The following is a 26,104-nucleotide window of genomic DNA, read 5'->3' as shown; positions in this document are numbered from 1 at the left end:
CTTGTCGGCTCTTCGGGCAGAGGGAGGAACGAGAACAGGTACACCCACTTAGATGATATTCTAGTGAAGATCGAAGGCAAATCTGACAATCTGCCCCCCTGAAGGGATCACATTAGAGACCCATATGAGAATATCAATACTAATGCAATGCTCATACAGTCATAAAGCACCACATGATCACTGACTCGACCTCTACAAATGGGATCAGATTGGACCTGTCCCTGCTCCCCATAACCCTCCCACTGCACCACCCTCACTAGGTTTGAAACACTGACTGAATATGCTCACACATGGGGAGGGCCCTGGAACACATCCAGTACACCCGATTAGTAAATGCCTGACCTTAGTTGGGTTATGTATTCAATGTTAATAATGGTTATGTTTTCCCAGGCATTGTAGTTGACTCCTGCGACCATCGAATGCCGATGGCTTGGTAAAGCACAGTGAATAATTGTAACTACAGCTTGATCTGTGCAGTGATGGTATGTATTTTTGTGAGACGAAGCTGTCTTCTATACTTTATTAAATTAAAATGAATAATGAACTACGATAAATATCATTATGTACACCTATCGGGAATTAGCCAATTTCTACGTTTTAGGGGTCTGAGCACGAACACTGGTGAAGGTGACAGAAATGTCTCAGTGCAAGTTCTATAACCAGCAATAAAATTCAGCCTAAAAATGGAGGTGGCCACTCAAAGGGGCATTTTCTCACAGGAGCCAATATTGAGCATCCCTATGTCACTCCAGAAAAGGAGTTGACCTATCCACTGGCTCTATGTGGTGTGGTTGTAAACATAAGTAGGGCCCGTACTGGACAAGTTGAGACAATTTTCTGCTCTGTCCAGGCTTGTAATAAGTTTACGAACAAACGTATTGGTTCAGTTCTGTGCACATCATATTCTTTTAAAAGTTAAATGGGACCTGCTTTTGAAATCCAGATATAAAGTCATTGAAGGCATTTTAAACATTGTGATTAAAGACTCAAACATACGTATTTGTGCATAATTAATTTAATTATGCTGAGCATTATAACAATTTAATATGCACCCCATGTTGGCAGCTGCATATAACTTTAGAAGGGCAACCTTTTATTTGAGGGGAAATGTACACTTTTCGTCGACTCTGCTAGTTACTGGGATGATTGAGTGCATCCTAAATGTGAGAGACAAGGACAACTGTTCCCTTTATTAAATTGTTCTTCACAAAATTAGATCAGGTCAGTGTAGTTTTGTAGTAAATGGAGATCTCTGTTGTAATACCGATGAAACCAAGACGAAAATAAAAATCTTAATTAATGTTAAGATCAATGAATTAAAATCATGTATTTGTTCCTATTTTTGCACACTAGACCCACTCACGGTCTACCTACAAGTGAGCATACTCTAGCTACAAGTGAGGTTCTGCTTCTAGGTCAGTCACTTACTATATATGATAGGATTGAATTACTTACTGTAGGAGGCTGGCCTGGCTTATAGCGGGTACCAATGGTACTTACACCTTGTGCCAGGTCCAGTTATCCCTTATTAGTAGATTAGAGGTGTTCTAGCAGCTTAGGCTGATAGAGGTAGCTATAGCAGAGCAGCTTAGGCTGAACTAGGAGACATGTAAAGCTCCTACTATACCACTTATATCACTTAGTACTATATCACAAGAAAACACAATACTCGGAGTTAATAAAAATAAAGGTACTTTATTTTAGTGACAATATGCCAAAGGTATCTCAGAGGATATACTCCCTTGGGAGGTAAGTAATATACCCAAAATATACACACATAAACCAAATCAGGCAAGTAACCAGTTAGAAAGTAGTGCAAACACTGTAGAACACAATAGAATGCAATAGGGAAAAATAGGCCTAGGGGCAACACAAACCATATACCCCAAAAGTTTAATGCGAACCACGGATGGACCCCAGGCCTAGTGTAGTGTATAGAGGGTCGCTGGGAGTGTAAGAAAACACTAAGGGTGTCCAAGATACCCCACCCCAAGACCCTGCAAAGTAGGAGTAAAGTTACCCTACTACCCCAGAAAGACAGTAAAGTTGGGATAGGGGATTCTGCAAGGACAACAACTGACTGCAAAACACTGAAGACGGATTCCTTGACCTGAGGACCTGTAAAGGAAGGGGACCAAGTCCAAGAGTCACGCAAGTGTTCAGGGGGGGCAGGAGCCCACTAAACCCCAGATGAAGGTGCAAAAGGGCTGCCTCTGGGTGGAAGAAGCTGAAGATTCTGCAACAATGGAAGGCACCAGGAACTTCTCCTTTGGTCAGAAGATGTCCCTTGGCGTGCTGGAGGATGCAGAGTTGTTTCCACGCAGAAAGACTGCAGACAAGCCTTGCTAGCTGAGAGTCGCGGTTGAAGGTTTTGGGTGCTGCGAGGGCCCAGGAAGGACCAGGAGGTCGCCCCTTGGAGGAGGAGACAGAGGGGGCGCTCAGCAACACACAGACCACACAGAAGCAGACAGCACCCACAGAAGCACCTGAACAGGCGTTGAGAAGACCGGAGTATGACGGTCGACTCAGCACAACAAAAGGGAGTCCCACGAAGTCGAGTCCAACTCAGTGTGTTGGGCAATGTAGGACAGAGTGCTGGGGACCTGGGCTAGGCTGTGCAGGAAGGAAGTCTTGCAGAAGTGCACAGAAGCCCGAGCAGCTGCAGTTCACGCAGTACAAAGGATTACTGTCTGGGTGGGGAGGCAATGACTTACCTCCACCAAATGTGGACAGAAGGGCCACTGAGCTGTCGGGGACACTTGGACCCAGCTCCTGTGTTCCAGGGACCAAGCTCATCAAGATGAGAGGGGACCCAGAGGACCGGTGATGCAGAAGTTTGGTGCCTGCGTTGGCAGGGGGAAGATTCCGTCGACCCACAGGAGATTTCTTCTTGGCTTCCAGTGCAGGGTGAAGGCAGTCAGCCCTCCGAGTATGCACCACCAGGAAACAGTCGAGAAAGCCGGCAGGATGAGGCGCTATAATGTTGCTGGTAGTCGTCTTGCTACTTTGTTGCAGTTTTGCAGGCGTCCTGGAGCAGTCAGCGGTCGATCCTTGGCAGAAGTCGAAGAGCGAGGTGCAGCAGAACTTTGGTGAGCTCTTGCATTTGTTATCTGGCGAGATACCCACAGGAGAGACCCTAAATAGCCCTCAGAGGAGGATTGGCTACAGAGAAAGGTAAGCACCTATTGGGAGAGGTCTCTGACGTCACCTGCTGGCACTGGCCACTCAGAGCTGTCCATTGTGCCCTCACACCTCTGCATCCAAGATGGCAGAGGTCTGGGACACACTGGAGGAGCTCTGGGCACCTCCCCTGGGAGGTGCTTGTCAGGGGAGTGGTCACTCCCCTTTCCTTAGTCCAGTTTCACGCCAGAGCAGGGCTGGTGGGATCCCTGAACCAGTGTAGACTGGCTTTTGAAAGGAGGGCACCATCTGTGCCCTTGAAAGCATTTCCAGAGGCTGGGGTAGGCTACTCCTCCCCAGCCCTTAACACCTATTTCCAAAGGGAGAGGGTGTAACACCTTCTCTCTGAGGAAATCCTTTGTTCTGCCTTCCTGGGACTGGGCTACCCAGGCCTCAGGGGGGCAGAAACCTGTCTGTGGGTTGGCAGCAGCGGTAGCTGCAGAGAAAACCCCGGAAAGTTAGTTTGGCAGTACCCGGGCTCTATGCTGGAGACCCGGGGATGCATGGAAGTGTCCCCCCACCCCCAATACCAGAATGGTATTGGGGGGGACAATTCCATGATCCTAGACGTGTTACATGGCCATGTTCGGAGTTACCATGGTGACGCTACATATAGATATTGACCTATATGTAGTGCACGCGTGTAATGGTGTCCCCGCACTCAAAGTCTGGGGAAATTGCCCTGAACAATGTGGGGGCACCCTGGCTAGTACCAGGGTGCCTACACACTAATTAACTCCGCACCTAACTTTCACTAAGTGAGGGTTCGACATATAGGTGACTTATAAGTTACTTAGGTGCAGTTAAAATGACTGTGAAATAACGTGGACGTTATTTCACTCAGGCTGCAGTGGCAGTCCTGTGTAAGAATTGTCTGAGCTCCCTATGGGTGGCAAAAGAAATGCTGCAGCCCATAGGGATCTCCTGGAACCCCAATACCCTGGGTACCCAAGTACCATTTACTAGGGAATTATAAGGGTGTTCCAGTGTGCCAATCGGAATTGGTAAAATTAGTCACTAGCCTGCAGTGACAGTTTTGAAAGCAGAGAGAGCATAAACACAGAGGTTCTGGTTAGCAGAGCCTCAGTGATACAGTTAGGCACCACACAGAGAACACACACAGGGCACAAACTTATGAGCACTGGGGTCCTGGCTAGCAGGATCCCAGTGACACATATCAAACATACTGACAACATAGGATTTTCAGTATGAGCACTGGGCCCTGGCTAGCAGGATCCCAGTGAGACAGTAAAAACACCCTAACATATACTCACAAACAGGCCAAAAGTTGGGGTAACAAGGCTAGAAAGAGGCTACCTTCCTACACTTACGGTTACTCTTACTTCTTCATTGTCTAACTTTAGACACTGACTTATTGTATTTTGATGCAAGCTTTTCGCTATCTGCACATAAGCACGCTGACTAAGGCAATGGGTGTTTTTGTCTGGACTCAGTTTCATGTTTCGTACTCGAGATCATTTTTTGGCACGCTACTATATAAACTAAAGGCTTCACCAACAGAGTTCTGATTCTGATTGGGAAAGGAGTAAGGCGTTCTATGTAGAAAAGGCCCTCCTGCTCCCAGGTAGATGACTGGTTTAATGAGATAGCAGTGGCCAGTGCTCACGATAAATCTTACTGTGCTGACATTCCACATTGCTCTAGCACAGCTGTTCTTAACCTGTGGTCCGGAGACCCCTTGGGGCAGACACACCTACTAAGGGGTTCCACGTCTGCTTAGAAAAGTAGATAATTATTAACATATTAATAAAGGGGATATAAATAAAGAAAGACATGTAAAATTTAAAAATCTAAAACGTCCATAAATGTGAACAAATGTGAAATTGGAGGCTAAAAATGAAGTTGATTTCCTCAGATTGATTCGTAAGGGTGCTGCCGATGCTTCATATATAGATGATGGGGACCTGAGTTACATTTACAAAAGCCCCATTCTTCTTTTTGTTCTTTATATTTGTGAAGTAAATAAAATATTTCATCGTGTGTATTGTTTGAATGTCTGGTTCTGTATTTTTGTTTATTTAAAATCATTGAAATTGCATATGGCAGTGTCCCCAACTTCCAGTAATATATCAGCAATGATCCCTCCCGTATTCCAACAGCGATTCGGTTGTGGGGTTCCCGGATTCTGGGAGTGATTAAGTGAGGGTCCACATAAGTCAGAAGGTTAATAACCACTACTCTGGGACATCTGTAGAATTTATAAATATGTTTGGTTTATGTGCATGCCGAATTTCCTGCTATTTAACTGTTCCACATTGCGCTATAGCATGGATACTCAAAGTACGGCCCGGGGGCCGCATGCGGCCCTCCTGGCCTCTAATTGTGGCCCCCTGGTGAACAGCAGCACTTGGCTGCTGTTCACTTGACAAAGCAGACAAATTCAGAAACGGGCATACTTTATTTACACATTAAGTGACCTAGACAACTTATTTGTAGGAATACGTTTACTTTTAAAAGTATCTTGCACTAAAAGTAAAAATGTGATAAACTGTCTGCAAACTTCAAAAAAATGCATTTTATTAAAATACATAAGCGTTTTACCTTACTAGATCAGATTATAGCACTGCATTGAGAGGCACTTATTAGAAGTAATACTTTCAGACATGATCTTGGAAACACCCAGGCCCTCCCCATTCTGAAAACCATGCCATGAGTGAACCCAGAGGCAAGTAATTTGTCAGGTGCACCTTGTGTGTATCCTTGTTTGTTATAGAATTGGAACAACATCATAGTTTATTAAATAAAACACAAGAGAATTTTTTGTATAGCACACATCCTAAACCTGTGTATTTCAAGGGTCTCTCACGTGGTGTTGAAGTAAAAGGAGGCAAATCAAATCAACCAATTGCCTAGGATCACACAGTTTGGTCAAATGAGGAAGCAGGGACTGATGCATAGTTTTCTAGTATCACATTTTGCAATTCAGCTACCAGATGAGTATCTCTTTTTCTCTCTGTTTTTCATACCATGTATCTGCTTCGCCCCACACCCACTTCCTATGCCCAGTTTTCATCACCCCGACTCTCTGCGTGCTGTCCTTAGTGTGGCCCTCGGGCATGCCACAGACAGTATTTTGTGGCCCCCGGAGAAATGTTTGCTAGTACCCATGCGTTATAGGTATGCCGTTATGTACTGTTTTTATTTTCATGCACATTGGGAGTCTGTTACTTCAAAATGACACTTGAGGAAAAATAATAGAATAAGGACTCAAAGCTATGCATAGAAAGTAAAAAAATAAATTAAAAAAAGTTGGTATTTGAAAGCATAAGAAGTATGTACGTTTTCTTTTCTTGTATGACCCCTTGCTATTGAGCAATTTTGAAGATGTCTGGGTACAAAGTCCAGTTCGGCGTTTTAAATTTGTTAATTTGTAGATCTATTTGTGCTGAAAAAATTGCACCATGTACTGCACACCTACAGCACAGAGTAGAACATTTGCCTGTATTTGTTTGCAACTAATTCTGTTCTTCCAGTTGTTCCATGCTGTTGATTGTTTACTACTTAGTTGACTTGGGCATTAAAATTAAAATCTGTTTAGCCTTTTAAGGTTTTGGCAACCGAAATTATAAATCCGAAGGCACAAGAGGCCGATGTATTCAGTGCCCTCCCTACTGAAAAGGTGGATGGAACCTGCTGCTACGTGACCCTTTATAAAGGTAAAATTGGATAGAACTCGGTGTTTAATTACACTTATAGGCATTTGTATGTCCTGCATTTATATGTATATGCATTTTGGCTAGTGGCTCTGTTTTTTTTTTGTTTTTTTTGTGGCTGGTCATTGGTTTAACAAAGTTTGTTCTACTGCACCTCTCAAGACTGGGCTAAAGAAAAGTATCCTGGACTGCCTACATACTACCTTGGCATCATACACACTCTAGGAGGGAAACTATATTCTAACCAGAAGAAATTACTATTTTGAGTAGGTGTTTCAATCCATGTATTCTAACTTGAATTTTTGCTAATAGGACAGCCATACCTCTGGGCTCGTCTGGATAGAAAACCTAACAAGCAAGCTGAAAAAAGGTATAAAAGATTTGTCCACGCTAAACAAGATACAAAAGGTTGGTGTAATTTCCTTGTAGATTCTGTATTTTTCCGATTATTAACATCCTCTGGAATGCAGTTGTTTTTTTCTTTAAAAGGTTGGTTGACGTTTCATAAAAAACAATTTATTGAGAGGAGGAAAATGGTAAGAGAGATATTACTTGCTCAGTTTGACTCTCCTAGTTGCAACTCAAATTAATAATATCCTTTATTATGTGTTGATGCGTCACGAATGCTTTGAAGAAATCCCACGTTCCTTTCTGAGTATTTGTGAGAACCATTTTCTTAAAATGAATTGGAAGTATTTTGGTAAAGTACACTTTGTGCAGCCGTTTTCAAAACTCTGTACCAGGTAAGGCAGCTTTTTATCTGTATGCATGATGTGGCGAGGCTATTGTTGTACTTTGTAACCTGAGCTTGATGGCGGTGGCAGCTGTGTTCAACCTGTTGAGCCTTTAAAGAATAGGGACGGTCGAGAATTGAAATATCTGATTGACTATGTTTGTCTCCCTTTTTTGCCTTGCATTTTCTGAAGACCGCTCCGTTCCATTGCGTACTGAAAAGCTTTTATTGAATTTTCTGAACAAACATCAAGATTTGCTTAGCGGAAATATAAAAAGACGGCACTTTAAAAGTAGCAGCATAAAACGCAATAACATCATACACAAGCCACGATAACAAATACCAAGAAAAACTCTTAACCTGCACTTGTGTCAAAGAAAAACAATTAGTGCTCAAAACATTTCTTTTTTGTACATTGACATTGTTGCATCACACCAAAGACCATAATTACAAATCATTCGCAGTTTACTATATAATAACTGTGGCATACGTGGACTTCAGAAACTACCAGCAGAATCAAGTCTAGATTAAAGTAACTGCAACCACCAACATTGCATATTGAATAGTGTAGGAAATTGAATTAGAATTGTATGCGAATGGAGGCCTCGATCTTGTCGAAAACAGTGACCCAACTTCCACAAAGCCAAGACTAGCTAGCACCTGGGGGTGGGAGTTATATACAGAAAAATAAACTCGGATGGTATGTTCTTAAATTGCAATATTTTGGAAGGAAAAATAAACATGCCACAGCCAGGTTGCTGCAATTTTCAATGACTACATTAGGAGGCAGTAGTGCATCAGTGTTTTAATACTAAAAGCACTGCTCTCATGGCACAAGGATAGTTCTTGGTATATGCATTCCTCTGAATACAGTTTCGCTAGTTTCTAGCAGCAAACGTTTTAGATTCAAAAGTAGCTGGTGAATCAACATCTTTCATTTAGTCTTTGGTGCTCTAAATGCCACCAGACTACCAGCAGCACTCCTTGGACACCAGGCAGTGGGTTCAAGTTGTTTTCTCGGCGGCCGTCTCCATGGTCACGGGGTTCCACAGACAACTCGGATGTATCTCAATTAGTTTGACTTCATGTTTCAGTGTTTGAAATGCGTTATAGGGATCGATTTAGAGCTGCTAGTTTGGGGAAGGGATGGCCAGAAAGTAGCGAAGACTGAATTTCTGTATTTGGTGATTTTTCATCTTTTGCTTTGTATATAATAGGTAGAATCATGAATTTGATTCTCTGCAGCACCATATAACAGTGGAGTGACTTCAAAGTGCGGGTTGTGTGCAGGGGAATAGGAGACCATACATTTCTGGGGGGACAGCGACAGCCCTGGGGACTTTTCAATTGACCCGTTGTTTGCGAAATGCAGGCTCCGATAAATGTACACAATCATATAGTTTGGACATGAAATAGGGGGAAAGGAAGGCATATTGTCACATTTTGAAAGTATGTTTTATTGTTATTTAAATTCACAAAGTATTTAGACCAAATGTGAAAAAACATGTTGATTAACCTTGCATCTTCATACACCAGGCAAATAAAGGTAGGAGGGTGAAAAGGAAGAGAATACCCTTTGTGGCCCTCACCAATCATGTCCCTCGCCTCATGCACATTGAAACCACACTGGAAATAAAAAAAGCGATCGAGTACAATAATTGTAAACTGTGTTCTGAAACGGTAGTTCTGATAACACTTCTACTCTGTGCAATCTTGGGCAGCTCAGCTCCACATCAGTCAAAACTGGGAGCATTTACACTGAAGAAGCTCTTGGTATTAGAGGCTATTTAATACATAGGATTCTGTGATTCCTGTACAAACGGCAGTCAGTTTGTATATAAATCGGCTACTTCTGATGCATCAAGTCACCGATTATAATTAAAAGACGTCAGGACTTGACTTTAATAAGGTTATTACAGTCGAGTTCTGACTCACAGTGCCTTCTGCCAGCAGCCAAGGTGAAAGGCAGGTCAGGTCAGGTCACAGCTGTTTAAAGCAACAAATTGAACATTGCTTTTCTTTCTTCTGCTCTATTTTAATAGCTTACAGTTCCAGAAGCTAATCACTAAGGTGGTGGTTCCCAACCTTCTGATTCCTGAGGACCCCCACTGAATCACTACTGGAAGCTAAGGATGCGCACACAATTTGTATGATTTAAATTTCAAACATTAAAACAGTAATTCACAAATAAGTTCACAGCAAACAAATACTCAAATTACTAAAGATATAATTATTTTATATTGAAAAAATATGCAACGATCAAAACAATTTTAGTGTGAAGATTGGCGCTGCATCTCAGTCGACTAACCTTTCATTGTTTGGTCTTATTTAGGAAAGCTGAATCCTCAGGTCAGCTTCTACACTTCCCAAGCGATTTCTGTTTTTATATTTTAGGTACATAAGAAGTGAGTAGGCTTTTTCACATAAATATGTGGTTGAGAAAGGAAGCAAAACCTTAAGGGCTTGTCATCTCTCCACAGCCTCTCAGTCGCATGTAATTCATTTGTTTTATAGCACCTCTCATACCAGTGTAGGGTGTCATAGCACTTTACAGGGGACTACACGATGTGGGATTCACGTCACCCAAACGTGTAGGCATTTTCTAACAGTGCTTGGTCTGGAAAAGCACAAACTCACGATTCAGAACATAACACAGTGGTTAGCATTGACTTTAATAATAAGAATTTATTTCTACACAAGCAAACCCTTTTTAGCTGTATAAGGAAAATGAGACTGGGGGAAAAAATATAGCTTTCTAATTTGTGCAAGCAGTTTGCATGCAGCTCTTTGATGGCATTTCATAGCTTACTGTTCTAGATTACGATTTCAATTTATGATCTGCGCTGTAGCAAAAGAATCTCTGTGACGGAAGCAGTAACCCACTGTGCTATGCACACAAAATACTTTTCTTTTCATGATACATGTTCCTTGCAGCGGAAATATTAACCATCTGCACTACCTTAGATGATTTAAAACTGCCACTAGATAAAACTCCAATCTCTCTCCAGCAGGTACATTAATCCAAGTATCAGGTACTGACGTAGACAGTTATCTTGAAACTTTAATTTTTGCCCAAGAGCTGCTTGATGTAAAAATAACTTTTCAGTGCTTTTAAAAATGCTGCACAACAGAAGTAAGAAATATAAAAATGCATATGTTTCTAGAGGCCCTATCTGGAGAAGTGCCTTCCTGCTGGCCCAGGCTTACAAGTCCCCCGGGAATTTGTCACAGATGCCTAAGGGGGCCTCAGATCACAGGCTGGTAACCACTGCCACTAAGGTTTTAACAAGCATTGGCAAAGCCAGGAGGTCTCATCTATGCAGAGCTATTGGCTTTGCCAATGTGTTTTAGCCATGTTGTAAAGTAGCATGGCTACTGTTCAGCATGGTTAAGTTAATGGCGTAAAGGAGAATGATGTGTCAGAGTGCCGTTAATTGGTGTGGCATAGTGTGTTGAGGAGTGAGTAAAGTGTTGTAGAGTGCAGTAGTGTCAGAATGGAGTAGAGTTTCACAGTGGAGAGGCATAAAGAAGAGAAGAGCGGCAAAGACTGGAGTAAAGTAATATAGAGGGGTGAAGAGAGTTGAATAGTGTGTCGAGCATTGTACATTGCCGTGGAGAGGCATGGAGTGGAGTAGAATATCATAGATTGAAGTGGTATAGAATGTCATGGAGTGACATAGAATGGAGTAGTATGTCATAGAATAGAGTGGAGTAAAGTGGCATAGAGGCAGTTGTTACAGAGTTCGGTAAAGTGTTGTAGAGAGGCACAGAATGAAGTTGAGTTTAATGAAGTAGAGTGTCAGAGTGAAGTATCATGAGTGTAATGTCAGAGTGAAGTGTCGTAGAGTGGTTGAGTGAAGTGGTGCAGAGTAGATTGGAATAGAGTGCATTGGTTTTTAGTAAAGTGGTGTACAGTGCATCAGTTTAGAGTAGTGTGCACTACTCTAGTAGAGAGGCACAGAATGGAGTGGCACACCATAGAGTGCAGTGGTGCAGAGAGCTGTGCCATACGGTGATGTGGTGCATGGTAGAGTGGAGTGCTGCAAGATAGTGGCGTAGAGTGTAGTGGCAGAGTACATTGGTACAGAGTGCAGTAGAGTAGCAGAGTTGAGCAGTGGTGAGTAGAGTGCAGTGGTACAGAGTAGAGTGGTACAGAGTTGAGTGGTACAGAGTTCAGAGGCAAAGTCTGCAGTGTTGCAGAATAGAGTGTCATAAAAAACAGTGGCGTAGAGTGGCATAAAGTTCAGTGGCATAGAATGGTGTAGAGTATAGTGGTGCTGAGTAGAATGGAGTAGCGTAGTGTGCAGTGTTGCAGAGCAGAAGGTCGTAGAGTGCAGTGGTGTAGAGTGTAACAGTACAGAGTAGAATAGAGTGGCATACAGCGCAGAGGAGTAGAGTAGAGTGCTGCAGTAAAGTACAGTGGTATAAACTAGAGTGGTGTAGAGTGCATTGTTATAGACTGCAGTTATACACAATAGAATGGAGTGGCCAAGGCTGAAGTGGGGCATTGGCACAGAGCAGAGTAGAGAGGTGCAGGATGGAGTTGTACAGAGTAGATTGCAGTGGCGTGGAGGTACAGGGTAGAGTAGAGTGTAGTCGAGTGATATAAAGTGGAGTATGCATAGTGTGGTAGCGCACTGCCATTACAGGCAACAAATCTTCCATTGAAATGACCATTACATTTGCACATGCAGTTTAAAGTATACAGCGAACATATGTTAAAGGTTTGAAAGGTCATTACCAAGTGTATTGATTTGTTTTGATCATCTTAAAATATTTGTTCCCCCCACACTTATATTTTTTTAAGTACCTGCACATTTTATTCAGAGATATTTAAAGTTTGTTGTGTGGAGGAAATAAAATAACATCTTAAAGCCTTCCTCCACCACACCCCCAGTAGCCAGCGCGATTGTCGTATAAGTCCGCTCACTTTGAAGCCAAGAAAGAAAGAAAAACACCACATTCCATGGAAAGACAGAGCCTGTCATTTGACCTTGGTCTTGAAATGCACAGCAAGTGAAACCAGATAAGAACAAGATCTAAAGGCCTGCTTACAGAAAAAAAGCACTGGTGGACGTTTGGAGTAAACAAGAGATACTCTACAGGAGGGACACACTCAAACAGGACAGCCTAATACAAATACAGCTAATAAATAGAAACCAAGCAAATGTGAGTTACAAAGCCAAAGATAAGCAATACATTCCCAGGAAAGCTTTCCAAATGTCCCCTAAATGTCCTCATCAAACCAGATAATTGTGATGTCTGGTAGGCTTCGAGCTAATGAACTCAACCTTCAGCCTTGTTCCTTTAAATGTTTATGGAACTCCTCTGTGACTTGCAATATGTTTTTACTGTATGGCAGGAGATGCTTTATCCCTTATATCATTGGTATTCACAAACATTTTCCCAGGGGCCACAAAGATTGGTTTGTGATGTGACCAAGGACCGCATTGATACTAGCAGAGTGCCGGGGGAGAGTTTGGTAGAGTGCTGGAGGGTGGTGGGGGATTGACAGTATGGTGGATGGGAGGGAAGCAAAGCATATAAGTCTAGTGGCTGAATTGCACAATTTGGAACCAGAAAACCTGAGATTAATCCTGGATTCCCCACTCTACCAAATTTTGTGATCCTGGGAAATTGTTTTATTTCCCTTTCCCTCCTTTTTCTTCATTATTGCATGTAATAGAATCTCAAAATACATTACTCCAGAATTTGTGCTGTACAAAACCTTTTTCTGTGCTTCATTTAATAAACTATATTGTTGTTCATGTATAAAGAGCCCAGGCCACCCGAAGAGTCCAAATAACTGACTTGCCTCTTAGTTCACTATAGGCATTTTTTTTTTCCAGGGTGGGGGGGGGGTGAGGGAGAATGAATGTTTCTGAATTTATGTTTGAAAACTAGAACTTAAAAAGAAAATACTTCTCAATGCACTGATATAACCTGATGTACTAAGATGAAACATCTATGCATGTTAATGCCATACACTTTTTGATTTTTTTTTTTTAAGAGATCTTATCATATTTTTACACTTTATCCGCAATATGGCTTTAAAGATAAAGGTGTTCCCAAAGTTAATGGTTCATGACAACTTAGTTAGTTACTTCCTTTCTTTACCTTCAATTAACATTTAAATGAAGGTTTTCTTGTTTATTTAACATGCTTTTGATCATAGTGCTGAGTCGAGTAAACAGCACCCCAGCACTGCTTTTGCCTCATGTAAAGGTCAGAAGGGCCGCATGTGGCCTGCGCACTGTACTTTGAGTATCACTGCCTTATATTAAGAACTGTGTACTGAACATTATACCCTCATGCAAAGCTTGGTGAGCCTGTACACTGAACCTCCATACTCCCTTCTACCAGACCTGTGTACCGTCCGCCATCCCCTCCATCACATGGAGGGACACTGTGTGAAATGGAACATTCATGATGAGCCAATTATGAAACACGTCAGAAGATCTTGCCCTCTGTAATACAGATTAAAATATATGCAGAATTACCACATCCTTCTTTTAGACACATAAAGATATCTGAGGTCTGCTATGTTCTTTTTTTATTCCACGTTGCTGAAGACTAGGATTTTGAATCATCAACCTCCTCTGGCCTAACCTACACATGAGAATAAGGATTCTGTGCCCATGAAATAAATGCTGCCGCTGCTCGGAGATCTGACAGACCAGAATGCAATATGCCATCTAAACACTGCAGCAGTCAAACTGTATCTTGATATTTAGGGCCTTTTACACACTCCCTTATGGGCACACAGTGTACTCTCTGTATTTTACTGTAACATTATGACGTGTGCAGATGTAAGCAAATGCATTAATACAAACACTGTATTGCTAATGCCTTATTTGGCTATCACCAGGAACACTGGAATTATGCAGTTGTGCGCGGCAGTGTTTTTCGCATAATTATGGATTGGCCACAAAATTCATCATCTGCTGCATAACATGCAGATTTAAACAAAAAAAAATGTTCCTAGCTCAACCAGTTAAAACATTACTAAACGCGCAGCAACACATGTTGGTGCACATTGTCTGGCCCCTTTGCAAAAGTTGACTGCTAATCTTTCTCTTGCTTGTTGCTATATTTAAGTGTTAAGCTGATACTAACGAGGTCCAACCTAAGCCAAGAGAGTGTTAACAAATGTAAAAAGGACAAAATAATGAAATAATATCACAAAATGTGTCACATTATGCCAACTATTTTGCCTCTTCTTGCTGCATAACTTAGTAAACCTGCTACATAATTTGGCCTTCTCCGGTCACATAATTCCAGTGGCCCTGATCATCACAAATGTATCCTTATATAGCTGTTATTTTTTATTTGCCATTTGTTTCTGCCACTACTCGTAAAAAAGAAAATGAATTAAAAAAAATACAAGTAAATCAAGAATGTTAAAAAGATAATATACTTCAATATGCTTAAGTATGTAACAAAAACAACAACATAACTAATAGCTCTAAACAAAACTGCCCAAAATGAAACATGGCTTCTCCCAGTTTGCCACACTGTAATCCAACTAGTCATTACTTAGATAAGAAACATTACGTGTAAATGTTAGAAAGAGATACCCATCTGGTAGCTAAATTGTGTAGTGTGAAAAAGTAAAATCTTAACTTCCATGTTTCACCAAATGGTGTGATCCTAGGCAACTACAAATACTCAGGGCACAAGTCCTAAAAAGAAGTGGGGGGGACTAACCAAGTTAGGCAGTTTGCAAGTGACACCACAGCGCATGATATAGCACGTGACATTACATTTAGCATCACGATCCATGACCTCACAGGAAGTAGCATCAGATCTTAACACCTCAGACATATGTTTAGCAGGTCTATCTGAGCGCATTACTGTATTTAGCAAACAAGATTTTGCTTTGGTGTTGTGCCATAAAAAGTTGTGCAAAGCTGACACAAAATCTGGGCTTCAATTTTTAAATGTATTTTTTAGAGGCTTTGCCACAAAGAAATTGGCATAAAGGATGAATGTGGCAGTAAATCAGTTCTGTTTAATTGGTTGCAAAGTCTTCATTTAAAAATATCTTGTGGGGGTTAAGACACCTGCTGAAAAAATCTTTGTGTGCCCATTATATCTTGGGGAATAATAATGTTTATGTATGAGGTAAAGCGCTTAGACACCCTGCATTGGGATGAGTAGCACTATAAAAGAAAGAAAGCAAAATAGTGATAGTTTAATTGTTATTTGTGTAAATACTGGGATAGACCAACACAACACACATTCTGACAGTGCATACATATTTCTTGTATGCATGGATTGAACAAAGTGAAAACCATGTCTCTCTTACGTACCTGTGAAGTAATAGCAAGCTGTGCGCCTCCTTTTTTTTTTTTTTTTTCTCTCTCTCTCTCTCTCTGTAGCAGCAAGGTGTGAGGCTCCAGGCAACTACCAGCTTGAATAAACAAACAAAAGGAGAACATTCTTTTGTGCCCTTGTTCCCCCCACCCTCGTCCCCTACTCTCCAGAATCTGGGGTGGATACATCCTCCACACTTACTACTTCCATGGTGGTGTGGTTAACTTTGTGCCACTTAAGGAATAGTTTACTGACCTTCTTTTGAAGTCTCTAAGATTCCTCAACAGATTAGTGCAATGGTGTATAAGCATTATTACATTAGTCTAGAGAGACAACGTTAGTGCCTGCAACTTTCTACTCATCTTCAGGTTGGAAGATGAGAAATACTCATTTTGAAGATGGTCGAATAAAATGAGTGTCTACATGAGTGGAGCTGTTTTACTTTCTTAGTGATGGAATCTGTAGTAGTCCCACTCTTGGGGCCACATGAAAGGTATTGCCTTATTATGTTCATTGTACTAAAGTTTCCAATTTGGAGCTATTCATATTTATGTTTTCATTCATTCCTGGAAATTCTTCTGACATTCTGTGATATTGCTGCAAGTTGCTTGGTCTTGCTCTGATTAAAGAAGTATTTACGTATTGCTAGCATCTAATTATAATTCGACCTGATATTGGGCCATCAATTTGATAAGGACTGCCTGTATACAAGCAACAGGATTGGTGACAGTAATGGGCGTTTGACTAGTTCACAGATCATGGTTTTCGTAACAGAGAGACTGATGAGCTAATCGTGGCTGACTGGTAGCATTCAGTGAAGCATAAGCCAACCCTTTCTTGGGCCAGTCGTTTTACCCCATGCACACATCCAGTCTACCCAGTAGAACTGTGCCAAAGGATGCTAGTATATATGTTAAGAACTGGGGAAAGATTTATTTGACCCCCCCCCCCCCCCAAATTTAATTTCGTTTTCCATGTTAACCTATAACATTTGGTTGCAGCACACAACCCTGAGGTAGTATATCGCAGTACAATGCATTTTGATACTCCAACATTCTGTTTTCCCAAACACCCCGTGCATGACCTGGTTCCCCTGCAAAGTCCCCAGTCCCTGAATGCTCAGTGCAATCACAATTACAAGTGAATGTAAAGGAGCCAATTCTGCTAATCTCCCAAGTCCACTCCATGAGTCGGGGAATGACACGGGGAGTGCAGTTCTGAGTTTTTCAAGCAGCCTACTAAGTGATCCCACGCCTTGACCTTGTCAGTTGTTCCCGTCCCGTCCTCGCTTCCTGGAACACTGTGGTCTTGCATTCTGCCCACCTGCAGTGGTCCACCCTCAGTCTTGTTCCACTGGGCCCCTTTGGGTCTTTCCAATGCATAGTGATCTCCCTTCATGCTAATATCCTGGCTATATCAATAAAACAAGTGATAATCTTGACTTTATTCGGGTGGAGGTTACTCCCTAGGAGGTAGGTCAGTGGGGAACACGGTAAGTGTGTAGCATTTATTTAATTGTTGGCTTCTGTGTATGTGGAGACATGAACTCCAATATAATAGTAGTAATTATGTCCTTGATAAAGGTTGCTGATTGTGGGTCTTGTGGAAAATGTAATGATCTAATTCTATCAAGTGCATGAAGAAAAAAACAGTCTATACATGCCCAGAGTTTACAAGTAGAATAGTGTAGGAATCAGGCTCTCTATATAGTACACTAAAATGAAGTACACTGTGAAGAGAATCCAATGGATCCCCAGTTGGTTTGCAGGGGCAAAAGTAGATAGGACTAATGCTTTATTTGTGGTAGTGTGGTTGAGCAGTTAAGCTTATCGGAGGGTAGGGCTAAGCATTTGTTGTACTCACAGAGGCAATAAATGAGACGCATAGAATTAGTCCGAGACCAAGTTAGAAAAATAATATTTCTTTTTATATATGTTTCAAATCCAAGAGCTACATAATTGGTTAAGTAGGCTTTTAAGCATAAATACTCTGCAGTTTTAAAAGTAGACCGTTTGTGCAGTTTTCAGAGTTCTCGCAATGTTATCTATGGAGGAAAGCAAAGTTCAGCACACACAGGTTTAACAACGACTTACAAAGCCAATCTCAGGGATTTAAGGTAAGTATTGGGGCACTGAGCAGAACCACACCAACAGGTCACACCGGATGGCACTGGGGCGGTCAGGTGCAGTAAGGCGTCAGGTGCCCAGTGGTTTCCTAAGGGAGGTTGACCTTGTGACAAACCAGCTGCAGGCTCTGGCTGGAAAGCTAGTTTGGGACAACAGCCAGTTAGATAGTAGACTTGTGGTGCTTGGGACGTAGTTGCACCTTTGGTCCTCTTCTCCTGTGCCCAGGGGCAATGAATGCAGGTGTGTCTTTTGGTGTTGGGTTTTCCTGTCCAGGAGTACTAACATAGAAGGATCCTGTGAGTTGAGGCTATAAGTGTCGTGGGGGAGTCCAGTTGGGGTGGACCCAGGGTGGACTCGAGCTCGCAGGACCTCAGCTGGAGGGTCACGGGTGCAGTGATTGCTGTAGGCGTCTGGTTTTTCTTTCACCACCGGGCTGGGGCAGAGGGGGCCTGCGTGTAGATTCTGCAGGTGACTTATTTGAGTCCAGGAGGGGTGACACTCAGATGGACTCTGGCTCAGGACACCTGGGAAGCCCTGCTGGCACCATTGGTGGGCTTCTCGTCGAGGTTGTTGGGTGCAGGGGTCACTTTAGGTGTTGGGATTCCAGGCTGAATCCTCGTTGGATACTTTGTTGCAGAGGTGGTACACTATTCACAGGAGCCTGAGTCTTTTTTAGAAGGCAGGCAGTCTTCCTGGGTTTCTTGAAGCTGCAGGACGAGTCTTTTTGTGCATAGTCCGGTGAGGTTGGCAGACAAGCCAGAAGGGCTAGTACTGGGTCAGCTGTTTCTTCTTCCTCTTCGAGGTCGACCCTTCTTTGTCCTGCTTCTAGGGTTCAGGGGTGCCACCTAACTACTCAATTTAGGGGCGTTCCAGGGAGTGCCAGGGGTAGCCAATGCGCTGACCACCTTTAGGGCATCTACACCCTTTCTGTAACCACTTCCGCTGGGAAGTGGGCATAACCCTAACCCTTGTGGCCTAATTCCATCCAAACAAAATGGAGGAATTTAAAAAGTCATCTTCACTTCAGCTTGTCCTCCTGAGGGGTAGAACTGGCATGAAGTAGGCACTCCTCCCAATTTAACAAATTTTACCACCTATGCTGCCACCAAAAGTGGGGTCCAGTCAGGGGGGTTGGTCATCTCTGCCATCTGTAGAGACCTGGGTTGCATTTCAAAGGCAGCAAGCCCTTTGAAGCTCCCTGCCCTGGAATGTCCATCCTGCTCTGGACGAGGGGTTATCACATCCACCCTGTAGGAGGCTGGCCTGGCTTATAGTGGGTACCTTGTGGTACTTACACCCTGTGCCAGGTCCAGTTATCCCTTATTAGTAGCATATAGGTGTTTCTAGCAGCTTAGGCTGATAGAAGGTAGCTATGGCAAAGCAGCTTAGGCTGAACTAGGAGACATGCAAAGTTCCTACTACATCACTTATATCCTATAGCACAATAGCATAAGAAAACACAATACTCAGAGTTACTAAAAATAAAGGTACTTTATTTTAGTGACAATATGCCAAAAGTATCTCAGAGGATACCCTCACTTAGGAGGTAAGTAATATACACAAATTATATGTACACAAACCCAAAACAGGTAAGTAACAGTAAGAAACATAGTGCAAACATGTCACGAATGGACCCCAGGCCTATGGGAGATTGTAGAGGGTTGCTGGAACTTTAAGGAAACAGTAAGGGTGTCCAAAATACTCCAACCCAAGACCCTGAAAAGTAGGAGTAAAGTTACCCTACTACCCCAGAAAGACAGTATAGTCGTGATAGGGGATTCTGCATAAACCACAAGCACCAGCAAAACACTCGAGACGGATTCCTGGACCTGAGGACCTGTAAAGGAAGGGGACCAAGTCCAAGAGTCGCGATAGCGTCCGGGGGGGCTGGAGCCCAGGAAACCCCGGATGAAGGTGCAAAAGGGCTGCCTCCGGGTGGAAGAAGCCGAAGATTCTGCAACAACGAAAAGGGCTAGGAACTTCTCCTTTGGATGGAAGATGTCCCACGGCGTGCTGGATGTTGCAGAAGTGTTTCCAGGCAGAAATACCGCAAACAAGCCTTGCTAGCTGCAAGGGTCGCGGTGGAGGTTTTTGGGTGCTGCTGGGGACCAGGAAGGACCAGGATGTCGCCCCTTGGAGGAGGAGACGGGGGCGCTCAGCAACTCTGAGAGCCCCCGCAGAAGCAGGCAGCACCCGCAGAAGTACTGGAAGATCTGTGAACTCAGAGTCACAATAGGAGGATCCCACGACGTCGGAGTCCAACTCAGTGAGTTGGGAAATGCAGGACGGAGTGCTGGGGACCCGGGTTAGGCTGTGCACAAAGGAATCCTTGGAGAAGTGCACAGAAGCCGGAGCAGCTGCAAATCACGCCTTACACAGGTTTGTTGTCTGGCGTGGGGAGGCAAGGACTTACCTCCACCAAATGTGGACAGAAGGGCCACTGGACTGTGGGAGACACTTGGACCCAGCTCCTGTGTTCCAGGGACCACGCTCTTTAGGATGAGAGGGGACCCAGAGGACCGGTGATGTAGAAGTTTGGTGCCTGCGTTGGTAGGGGGAAGATTCCGTCGACCCACGGGAGATTTCTTCTTGGCTTCCATTGTAGGGTGAAGGCAGACAGCCCTCAGAGCATGCACCACCAGGAAACAGTTGAGAAAGCCGACAGGATGAGGTGCTACAATGTTGCTGGTAGTCGTCTTGCTACTTTGTTGCGGTTTTGCAGGCGTCCTGGAGCAGTCAGCAGTCGATTCTTGGCAGAAGTCGAAGAGGGAAGTGCAACAGAACTCTGGTGAGCTCTTGCATTCATTATCTGAGGAATAGCCCAGAGGAGAGACCCTAAATAGCCAGAAAATGAGGTTTGGCTACCAAGAAAGGAGGTTTGGCTACCAAGAGAGGTAAGTACCTATCAGGAGGGGTCTCTGATGTCATCTGCTGGCACTGGCCACTCAGAGCAGTCTATTGTGCCCCAGCACCTCTGAATCCAAGATGGCAGAGGTCTGGGACACACTGGAGGAGCTCTGGGCACCTCCCTTGGGAGGTGCTGGTCAGGGGAGTGGTCACCCGCCTTTCCCTTGTCCAGTTTCGCGCCAGAGCAGGGCTGCGGGATCCCTGCACCGGTGTAGACTGGCTTATGCAGAGATGGGCACCATCTGTGCCCATCAAAGCATTTCCAGAGGCTGGGGGAGGCTACTCCTCCCCAGCCCTTCACACCTATTTCCAAAGGGAGAGGGTGTAACACCCTCTCTCAGAGGAAATCCTTTGTTCTGCCTTCCTGGGACTGGGCTGCCAGACCCCGGGGGGCAGAAACCTGTCTGAGGGGTTGGCAGCAGCTGCAGTGAAAACCCCGGAAAGGCAGTTTGGCAGTACCCGGGTTCTGTGCTAGAGACCCGGGGGCTCATGGAATTGTCCCTCCAATACCAGAATGGTATTGGGGTGACAATTCCATGATCCTAGACATGTTACATGGCCATGTTCGGAGTTACCATTGTGATGCTACACATAGGTAGTGGCCTATGAGTAGTGCACACGTGTAAAGGTGTCCCCGCACTCACAAAGTCCGGGGAATTTGCCCTGAACAATGTGGGGGCACCTTGGCTAGTGCCAGGGTGCCCACACACTAAGTAACTTGGCACCTAACCTTCACCAAGCGAGGGTTAGATATATAGGTGACTTAGAAGTTACTTATGTGCGGTGAACAATGGCTGTGAAATAACGTGGACGTTATTTCACTAGGGCTGCAGTGGCAGTCCTGTGTAAGAATTGTCTGAGCTCCCTATGGGTGGCAAAAGAAATGCTGCAGCCCATAGGGATCTCCTGGAACCCCAATACCCTGGGTACCTAGGTACCATATACAAGGGAATTATAAGGGTGTTCCAGTGTGCCAATGAGAATTGGTAAAATTAGTCACTAGCCTGCAGTGACAATTTTAAAAGCAGAGAGAGCATTAACACTGAGGTTCTGGTTAGCAGAGCCTCAGTGATTCAATTAAGCACCACACAGGGAACACATATAGGCCACAAACGTATGAGCACTGGGGTCCTGGCTAGCAGGATCCCAGTGACACATACCAAACATACTGACAACACAGGGTTTTCACTATGAGCACTGACTAGCGGGATCCCAGTGAGACAGTAAAAACACCCTGACATACACTCACAAACAAGCCAAAAGTGGGGGTAACCAGGCTAGAAAGAGGCTACCTTCCTCCACACCCAGAAGAGGCATTCGTTGTGGGCCTCCAAGAGCGTTGTCCCACACCTCTGGGAGCCAGAACTCTGCCTAGGATGGCTTCACTAGTTTGTACCAGTCAGTAAACACACCAGTAGCTGGATAGGTTTTCAGGGGGCACCTCTAAGGTGCCCTCTGCGTGCATTTGTTAATAAATCCATCACTGGGGGTCAGTGAGGGTTTATTATTCTGAGATGTTTGATACCAAACATCCCAGGATTCAGAGAAGCCATCATGTAGCTGTGGAGCTCGTAATGACCAGTGTCCAGCACATGCTTTTAAAATCGCTTACCTGTGCACCTACTATGTCTCAGAATTGACAGACACAGTAGGGGCATGTTTGCTTATGCATATATGCCTTCACCTGTACCTGGATGCAGCCAGCTTTAGGGGTGAGTGACACCTGGTGCATGTAGTGATAGGGGACCTGCCACACAGGGGCATGTTACATGTTGAGTTTTCAATTTAGCCTGCACCAACACATACAGCTTGCAATGGCAGTAGTGTCTGGGTTAGGTGAGGGGTCCTTGATGGTGGCTCAATTGGTGCTGCAGCCTTCAGAGACCTTCTTTAGTACCCCGGCCCTTGTGTTCAGGGGTACCATTTACTAGGAACTTACAGTGGTAGCTAAAGAGTTTGCCAATTGGGCAAAACAACTGTGCAGTTTTGGGGAAAGAGATCTGTCACTGGGGACCTGTTTTGCGGGGACCCAGTGCACTAACAGTCAAAATCACACCAGAAACCAGGCAAAAAGTGGACGATGACCATGTCAAAAGAGGCACTGTCCTACAAAAAGGTACAGTTTCAATATTAGCAATATTCAATAACTGCTGATCTGTTTACCTGTTGGGTTTGCAGCCTGTCCAATGTGTTTTTCACACTGGGAAATGTTTAACCTTAGCTGAACTAGGTGGTATCCTGTCACGAACATGCAGCTGTACTCATTTCTTTTAAACTAGCTTGTTGCTCTATGACATTACTGTGAAGATTATGGGGGAAGGGTGAACATATTGGCTGCTGAGGTTTAGAGAGCAGACCGTTTCATCGTTGTGCTTCGTTCAAAAGACCTCAGAAGGATGGAGGGCTGATACAGACGTTCAACCTGAAGGTTATCATATCTTTATTTGTTGTTTTTATTTTCCCCCATTGGGGTTTAGGGTTTTGCTCAAAACTCTCCATATTTGAAAATTCCATGTGACGTAGCCATTAGTATCTGGATGCACTTTCTTTTGTTTTCGAGGTAACATTACACCAATGGTTCTGTCAGTGATGGGTAGGGGGCTATCCAGTAACAGTTCTGAGTCAGACTCACGTGATTATTTTTTTATTGTTTTTTTTTATTGCCCTGAAGGTGTCTCAGAACTGGTACTTTTAGGTTATTGTTTGTATTCTGATCACTATTTGGATCACGGCAGTAACCTATGGTAGCGGGTGAATAGTAGTCGAGTGAATGATCAAGATTTTACGTTAAACTGCTATGTTGGGTGTTCTATATGTTGCAACCATCATAGAACTGTTGATTTGTTAAGAGAATCCAGCTCCAACCAGCACCGAGCACTTTTCCAACTAGGGTATTTATGAACCTCAAAGTAAAGTAAAATAGCAGATCATAAGGATGATTTCTTTGTTTTTTATAAAGTGCTTACTACCACTTTACAGTGATTCCCAAGTGCTGAAAGAGAAGGAGATGAGGAAAATTCCAGTGGGAGATAACAGAACTACAACCAGTGCCGACTTTAGGACAATGCGAACAGTGCCACCGCACCTGGTACCAAGATGGAGGGGGGCACACTGAAGCAAAGTCAAGAATTGAGATTACTCGGGCTGTGCTGCCCGCACTGCAGATGCTTGCAACTACAATTCACGTTTTTTTTGTTTTTTTTTTGGAGGGGCTGTGTTTTATTTTCAGAATTATAAATACATAGATGTAGAAATATGTGTATGTAGATATAGCTATACATTGGGTGAGTGTAGGGCCCCATCTTGGCTGTACCAGTAAGGGAAGCTGCAAGGCCTGACCTAAATCACCTAGCTGTGGTTGCTTTCATGTCCCCAAACCTGGCTGTAGTATATTATAGCTTTATAGCCCCCCCCCGTAGCTGGCTATACTGGCTATTAAAGGCCCTCTCCAGCGTTAACCCCTTCGCTGCCAGGCCTTTTCCCCCTCCTGTGCCGGGCCTTTTTTTGCCTATTTGGGGCAGTTCGCGCTTAGGCCCTCATAACTTTTTGTCCACATAAGCTAACCAAGCCAAATTTGCGTCCTTTTTTTCCAACATCCTAGGGATTCTAGAGGTACCCAGACTTTGTGGGTTCCCTTGAAGGAGGCCAAGAAATTGGCCAAAATACAGTGAAAATTTCGTTTTTTTCAAAAAAATTGGAAAAAGTGGCTGCAGAAGAAGGCTTGTGGTTTTTCCCCTGAAAATGGCATCAACAAAGGGTTTGCGGTGCTAAACTCAGCAGCTTCCCAGCTTTCAGGAACAGGCAGACTTGAATCAGAAAACCCAATTTTTCAACACAATTTTGGCATTTTACTGGGGCATACCCCATTTGTGCAATTTTTTGTGCTTTCAGCCTCCTTCCAGTCAGTGACAGGAATGGTCATGAAACCAATGCTGGATCCCAGAAACCTAAACATTTCTGAAAAGTAGACAAAATTCTGAATTCAGCAAGGGGTCATTTGTGTAGATCCTACAAGGGTTTCCTACAGAAAATAACAGCTGAAAAAGAAAAATATTGAAATGGAGGTGAAAAAACCATCAATTTTTCTCTACGTTTTACTCTGTAACTTTTCCCTGCAATGTCAGATTATCGAAAGCAATATACCGTTACGTCTGCTGGACTCCTCTGGTTGCGGGGATATATAGGGCTTGTAGGTTCATCAAGAACCCGAGGAACCCAGAGCCAATAAATGAGCTGCACCCTGCAGTGCGTTTTCATTCTATACCGGGTATACAGCAATTCATTTGCTGAAATATAAGGAGTAAAAAATTGCTATCAAGAAAACCTTTGCATTTCCAAAAAGGGCACAAGATAAGGTGTTGAGGAGCAGTGGTTATTTGCACATCTCTGAATTTCGGGGTGACCATAGTAGCACGTGAATTACAGGGAATTTCTCAAATAGATGTCTTTTTTACACACACTCCTATATTTGGAAGGAAAAAATGTAGAGAAAGACAAGGGGCAATAGTACTTGTTTTGCTAATCTATGTTCCCCCAAGTCTCCCGATAAAAATGGTACCTCACTTGTGTGGGTAGGCCTAGCACCCGCGACAGGATATGCCCCAAAACACAACATGGACACATCACAGAAAACAGAGCTGTTTTTAGCAAAGTGACTACCTGTAGATTTTGGCCTCTAGCTCAGCCGCCACCTAGGGAAACCTACCAAACCTGTGCATTTCTGAAAACTAGAGACCTAGGGGAATCCAAGGAGGGGTGACTTGTGTGGCTCGGACCAGGTTCTGTTACCCAGAATCCTTTGCAAACCTCAAAATTTGGCTAAAAAAACACATGTTCCTCACATTTCTGTGGCAGAAAGTTATGGAATCTGAGAGGAGCCACAAATTTCCTTCCACCCAGCGTTCCCCCACGTCTCCCGATAAAAATGATACCTCACTTGTGTGGGTAGGCCTAGCACCCGCGACAGGATATGCCCCAAAACACAACGTGGACACATCACAGAAAACAGAGCTGTTTTTAGCAAAGTGACTACCTGTAGATTTTGGCCTCTAGCTCAGCCGCCACCTAGGGAAACCTACCAAACCTGTGCATTTCTGAAAACTAGAGACCTAGGGGAATCCAAGGAGGGGTGACTTGTGTGGCTCGGACCAGGTTCTGTTACCCAGAAT

General features: G+C 43.7%; 1 protein-coding gene across 2 annotated transcripts in view; it reads left to right on the top strand.

Moving 5' to 3' along the window:
* RLIG1 (RNA 5'-phosphate and 3'-OH ligase 1) overlaps positions 1 to 26,104 on the top strand; it is a 204,438-nt gene that overhangs the window by 39,798 nt on the left and 138,536 nt on the right. For both annotated transcript variants that reach the window (XM_069229620.1, XM_069229619.1), the window contains exons 2-3: positions 6,740 to 6,857; positions 7,167 to 7,262. In XM_069229620.1, coding sequence (XP_069085721.1) covers positions 6,740 to 6,857; positions 7,167 to 7,262 — 214 coding nt within the window. The remainder of the gene's footprint in view (positions 1 to 6,739; positions 6,858 to 7,166; positions 7,263 to 26,104) is intronic.

The sequence above is a fragment of the Pleurodeles waltl genome, chromosome 4_1, assembly GCF_031143425.1.
Source record: "Pleurodeles waltl isolate 20211129_DDA chromosome 4_1, aPleWal1.hap1.20221129, whole genome shotgun sequence".
In the NCBI taxonomy this organism is placed as follows: Eukaryota; Metazoa; Chordata; class Amphibia; order Caudata; family Salamandridae; genus Pleurodeles; species Pleurodeles waltl.
This window is presented reverse-complemented; position numbering and strand designations above follow the sequence as displayed.